This window comes from Macrobrachium nipponense, chromosome 13 (genome assembly GCF_015104395.2).
Source record: "Macrobrachium nipponense isolate FS-2020 chromosome 13, ASM1510439v2, whole genome shotgun sequence".
Classification (NCBI taxonomy): Eukaryota; Metazoa; Arthropoda; class Malacostraca; order Decapoda; family Palaemonidae; genus Macrobrachium; species Macrobrachium nipponense.
The window spans coordinates 6146827-6153602 of NC_087206.1; the positions used below are offsets into that span (position 1 = coordinate 6146827).

Sequence of the window (6776 nt, forward strand, 5' to 3'; positions counted from 1 at the left end):
ATCCCCTGAGATCAGACTAATTTTTAAAAATTAAAAATCAATCAATGAATAGGCACAACAGAATCAACCCAGCTAATTTTTGCTTGCCTTTATGAGCTGTATTGGTGCACATTCTGTCTGACTGGACTGAGATGAATTAAAACAGCTTTCCCTCCACTCACTTCTTCAACGGTACAATTTCATCCTCATATAATATCGAACTGTATTAGTATGTCTCGCTTTGCTTTTTATTTCTCCTGGTATTGCTATATTTTTTTCTAAGTAATTAAATAATCCTAATGATTTCTGCCGGGCAGATATCGTGCTATTTTACATGTGGCGTGAGACCATCAAGGCAATAAGATCAGCTATTTGCTAATGTATGCCATTTCAGAAATCATTATGTTTACCTATTATGTTAACAGTGTGTCGTTAAGTTCAGCATTTCTCTCTCTCTCTCTCTCTCTCTCTCTCTCTCTCTCTCTCTCTCTCTCCTCAAGAAATATAATCATTAAAATCTTTTTTTTAATTAGGTTACGTGCTGCCAATTTGCCTTCCCATTAATCCTACCGAAGACCTGGGTTTTACCATAGGAGAACTCCAGGGCAAGGCAGCTTGGGCCGCTGGATGGGGCACCATCTCCCAAGGTAAAGAGGAATAAAGTCATGGCATTATACCCTCCCTGACGGCAGAGACCTCTGGTTGTAAGTCATGATATTATACCCTCCCTGACGGCAGAGACTTTTGGTTTGAAGTCATGACATTATACCCTCCCTAACAGCAGAGATTTTTGGTTGTAAGTCATGACATTATACACTCCCTAACGGCAGAGACTTCTTGTTATAAGTCATGATATTATACCCTCCCTGACAGCAGACTTTTGGTTGTAAGTCATGATATTATACCCTCCCTGACAGCAGACTTTTGGTTATAAGTCATGGCATTATACCCTCCCTGACGGCAGACTTTTGGTTGTAAGTCATGACATTATACCCTCCCTAACAGCAGAGACTTTTGGTTTGAAGTCATGGCATTATACCTTCCCTGACGGCAGAGACTTTTGGTTGTAAGTCATGATATTTTACCCTCCCTGACGGCAAGAGTCCGTGCTAAAGTAATCCCATCCAAAGTTCGACAATAACAAGAAGAGGCAAAAGTTTCGTTTTCGTATTGGTCATTTTTACGGTTTACAGACGAGTAATCATTAATTAAAGCCTGAGGGTTACTAAGAATCCTATTCAAAACTTTCTTAAGATTAAGTAACCTTACTTTAACAAAAAAGTTTTTGTCAAAGTAATATTCAAAGGAAATGTTCTCGTTTGGAGAAAGGGATAGTTTGAGAAAATTTCTCCAGGGAGTGTTCATTTATATGTCCCTTTCTGTTTCATGTCATTGTCTATCGAAGCTATTTATGCATACAGACGTTCCTGTTCTATCCATATTGCTTTCTAGCGAAAAAGTCTTCCCTTTAGAAGTTTTTCTTTTTTATGCCAGTTTTTTATTATTATTATCATTATTATTAATAACTATGTTTCTCTCCAGATCCAAACAGAGTCATTATACCGGAAATCCTTCAGCAAGTCATGCTGCCTATCAAGAAACTTCCTTTCTGCGACACCCTAACTCGAAGCTATCCCGATTCGGACATGGTGCTCTGCGCAGGCGGCGAGGGGAGAGATACCTGTCGAGGTGACTCAGGTGAGGAACAGGCTTATAAATAGGCCCACCTTTCATGATTCATCCTTTGACACAAACAGGGCCATCTCTAGATGAATCAGGGATGTTACAAACATGCCTACCTCTGGATAAATGAGCGGCTGTGATGAATGAGGGATTATCTAAACAATATACTTAGACCTCTGGATGAATGAGGGATTCTTTACACTTATCTTGGAATAAATGAGAGACCGTGATGCAAATAGGTCCATCTTTGGATGAATGAGAAACTTACACAAATAGACCTTTCTTTGGATGAATGAGGGTTTTTTTTACAAATAGGCCTACAGTTGGATGAATGACAGACTGATGCAAAAAGGCCTACCTCTGGCTGAGCGGGAGTGTGATGACTGAGCGTTGCCGCGAAGTCCGCACATCACCGAGAAACTAGCTCCGCACCGGGAGTGTTATTAATTGCCAATGTTATTTTGCTACACTAACTAGACGAAATAGTCACCCTGGTTATATTATATTAACCGTAGTTTTACCAGTATAGGAGTTGGGTTTACTAATTAAACCTTTTTAGAGTTAGGTTTTCCCCGTTCCGAAATTCAGTTGCTTCATATCTTTTGAAACATTACGTATCTTTACTGACAATTTAGAATCGAACGAGATGCGCGGAGTGTTCAGTCTTCATGCTGATTTATTACATTCGATATATATATATATATATATATATATATATATATATATATATATATATATATATATATATATATATAATACTATTTTATAGTTATGATTGTTATATACGATTTGATACGTAAATTAGGCTACAAAGTGAACGCGGGCAAGTAAATCTATTCATAAAGTTTTCAGCAAAATGTGGGAAGTTACATGAAAAAAACTGCACTGAAATGTATTTCTTTACTAAAAACTGTCGCTTTTCATTCATTTCTTTGCGTTCCCCACAGAGTAAGTTGACAAGCTCCATAAATCCTTCGATATTCATAAGTAGTTTATTCTTTCTTTTCTTTATTAAGCCACATTTGTCACTTTAGGTAATATGCTGTATGTTAAATCAAAACGTTTGCTGAAGTAATAATGATAATGAATAACCTACTATATAACATAGGTCTAGGCTTAAAATCAATGTCATAGGCATTGTAAACTGACAAAAACTATATGAAACATGTAGGTCTATATGCCACCTTTTATGATACGGATATTTTGAAAAGAGATATTTCCCCAAGAAAATGGACAGCATATTATGCATGATTTATGGTATACATGTGGCAATCCTAAGCCAAACGAATGCCCTATTCAGGGCTATGAGTTTCAAAAAATTGGAAAAGAGCACATCATAATTGATCCTTTTTTACCGATAAGCTACATTAATATAAAGAAAATCCACGATTATAATAATACACCACTTCCTAGCATACTGATATCGAAACTTATTCGGTTATAATCAGTTGAATCACTTCAACTAATGCAATTGCCTAGTACATGTTTGCAGTTGTTTTCTAAAAAAAAAAAAATAATAAATAAAAACTCATTAAGCATGACAAAGTTTACAATAATGTAAGTCAGGCTTCACCCTAAGATTAATTCACAAATTAACCAAATTCTACTAACCTATATATATAATTACAAAGGCAAATTGAAGATTGCTGGACTTAAAGAATGAATGCATTGTAAGACATCACGTTTAGGGTTACGTCAGCTGGTATTGTCAAAATCGGTTCTTAACTGATATTGGCGCTTGAACACTCGAGACTGGTGAAAATGGTTCATTTTTCAAAAATATAAGTATTTTCAAAAATATATAATTTCAATCATTTTTTATTAAAGGAAAAAAGTTATAAAAGCATAAATATATATATGCGGACCTACAGCGCCGCATACGTGAGGAGTGCAGACCTCAGCTCTGCATTCAATGACTCCCCTCTAATCTTCTCATCACTTATGGTCGTTTCTCCGCGCTTTGGCAACACTGAATTCGTCATTGTTTACAAATATGCCTATCTTTGAATGAATTGACAGATTGTGATAGAAATAGGTCTACATTTGGATGAGTGAGAAACTTAAACACAGACTTCCTTTAGATGAATGAGGAATTATTTTACAAATAGGCCTACCTTTGACTGAGCGAGAGACTGATGCTATCACGCCCAACTTTTAATCAACGAGTCTTTCATGCGACTAGGCCTACATATGTGTGAATGAGTGAGACTACGTAAAAAGGTTGTGGAAGACGAAATGGGCAGATGGTAGGAATAATACACAACAGAAAATAGTATTTGGTACACAATTACTCGTAGAAACCTTTTCATTTGGTATTGCCCATACCAGTTAGAACATTATGCGTATCAGATTTGAAAATGAGGTTAAACCTCCTTACAAAGAAATAGGAACAACAAATGAAATAATGCCGAAGAAATGGGTGACCTAAGACCGCTAGAAACTTGCATATAAGCAACTAAAACTTACTAATTACCTCAAGCCACCAAAACACTTCACCAGCTCCGAACGACCAACCTGCTAACAATTGATACATTCTCTCTTTACAGGGGGTCCGCTTGTCGTCACGAATAACTTTGGAAGCAAATACTTCCTCGTCGGGTTAACCAGCAAAGGGCCATCGGCGTGTGGAGCACTAAACACCCAGGGGGTCTACACGGCCATCCACCACTACATCCCTTGGATCCTCGACAATCTGGAGCCTTGAACCGACAGGACACGGAGCCACTGCCCGAGGCTGTCGATAGCTAGAGTGAATCGTCGTATTATTATTGGGAAGCGAACATTTGCCCCTTCATTCTTGGGAACAGATGAAAATGAGTTAACAACGCAAATGCGCAAAGAAAAAATAAAAAGAAATAATCTCGTGATTTGTAATGGGGTATCCAGTCTTCATTCAACTTCATAACCGAAGAGAATCAATTTTAAAAATTAATAGCTTTGGCAATGGAAGTGCTATATGAAATGAAATAGCAATACATCTCTAATGACTGTCACTAAGATAAAAAAAAAATACTGTCTTTGAAATGTAATTATTGATTATTAAGCCACAAATATCGTTTAATATCAAACGCACTAATACCATGGGAATAACTTACACCTAAGAAAGTTATCATTTCACATTGTTAGTTATACCAAAGGTATTAGTGCGTTTGATGTTAAAAGAGATTTGTGGCTTAATAAATAAAAACATATCAAAACCCCTCTAATGAATCAAATGATATTTAGGGCTTCATATTAGTAGAAATAAAAAAAAAACACGTTTGTATAGGTGACAGAAATTCTCAGTGACTGATGTGCTGAAGGTCAATTGTGTTAATAATGTAACAAGCCTTACTCTTTTAAAGAAATCTAACCATTTAGGTATCCCTTACAAAGTTACAAATTTTTCGCATGTTAGTGTGACCTCGCCATTCTGTAAATACTCAGTAGACAATGAACTCCATTATTGACTTCAAGCTATACGACTGATAGTTCTGCCTCATATGCATTAACTGGGAAGTGTACATTGTGACTGTTTTGGGGTAAAAATGATTATAATTCCTCATTCATTAATCCTTGATGTATGACAAGGTCATTGAGCGTAATAATTAGCATTGGCATTGTTTCTGAACTTGAGATTGATAAAGAAAAAATCGTTGGTCAGATTGTTTTTAATCCTTCATTTTCATGAATGCAGTAGATATATATATATATATATATATATATATATATATATATATATATATTATATATATATATATATATATATCTAATAAAAGGAGCCCATAAAAACACCAAAATATAGAGAGTAATAGAGATACTATATTTCAGAGAATGCTGTCTCTCTCTTCAGGTATATGAATGAGAAAAGTTTACAGAAAAGGTGGTATTTATACCAAGAGATCCGTCCACAAGTAAGCCAATTTAGGTCACCCCCGCTGATAATCTTCCTTTAATCTGCTTAAGCGTTGGTTAAATGAAAACCTCGTCGATGACATCTGAAATCCACGCCCCTTTTGAGATGTTCATTACCTGCTTCTCTTTTATTAAAGCCGATTCCATCATTTGACTCTTGTACCGGCAGTTGCTGCTATAAATTACATGTGACAAATTCCAGATATTCTATGGTTTATGTTCATTTATATGGTTGAAAATAGCCGAGTTCTGTTGTCCATACCTAACTGACCGTTTGTGTTGTATTAATCTGTGGGGAAGTGATTTACCTGTAAATCCGATGTAAGATTGGTCACAGTCCTGGCATGGGATCTCATATACCCCAGTGTCCTTGCGAGATGTCTTTTGTTGGACGTTAATCAGGGATTTGGCTAAGGTGTTTGGGTAGGTAAATGCAAAAGGGTCAGATTTTCCAAGGGTGTGGGTTACTCTCTTCATCGTCTCCAGGTGAGGAATTTTTATTTTATTGTTGGGTGTGTCTCTGGTCTTGTCTTTAGGGGGTCGGTAGAAAATTACGTTTGCTTTGTGAATTGCTTTCTCAATTATATGGTCAAGATACTTTAAAGACGAAAGTTGCTTGCGAATTAGTTCAAATTCTTTTTCCAGGAAATCTGGGGAACAAATTCGTAAGGCTCTGAAGAATAGGTTGCTAGCTACAACTATCTTGATAGTAATGTCGTGATAGCTAAAGTAGTGAATATATGAAATTGAGAACGTTGGTTTTCTGTATATGGTAAATTTGTATTTTTTCGTGTTTCTGATTATTAAAACATCAAGAAAAGGAATTTTGTTGTCTGTTTCCCATTCAACTTTAAATTTGATGCTGGGCACTAATGCATTTAATTTTGAGAGGAATTCATTAAAATTGCCCCCACCTATTATCCCAAAATGTTAGGATATCATCCACGTATCTCATCCACAGCATGTTTTTGGGTTTTATTGCATTTATTACTGTGGTTTCAAAGTATTCCATGTACAGATTGGCTAAAACAGGACTTAAAGGACTACCCATACTACACCTGAATTTTTGCTTGTAGAATGATTCCCCGAATGAAAATATGTTATTAGATGCACATAATTCAACTAACTTTATTATTTTGTCAAGCGCCAATGGGAAATGATCTGAATAGGGGTATAATTTTTCCCTTAAACACTGAAGAACGTCCTGTACTGGCACTTTT

General features: G+C 36.1%; 1 protein-coding gene across 1 annotated transcript in view; it reads left to right on the top strand.

Moving 5' to 3' along the window:
* The window catches only part of LOC135225606 (chymotrypsin-like protease CTRL-1), a gene marked incomplete in the record, with an annotated part of 25969 nt that extends 20669 nt beyond the window's left edge, over window positions 1-5300 (top strand). The window contains 3 exon segments of the mRNA XM_064264903.1: window positions 513-626; window positions 1522-1677; window positions 4209-5300. Of these exon segments, the coding sequence (XP_064120973.1) occupies window positions 513-626; window positions 1522-1677; window positions 4209-4366 (428 nt within the window).
* Window positions 5301-6776: the final 1476 nt, after the last annotated feature.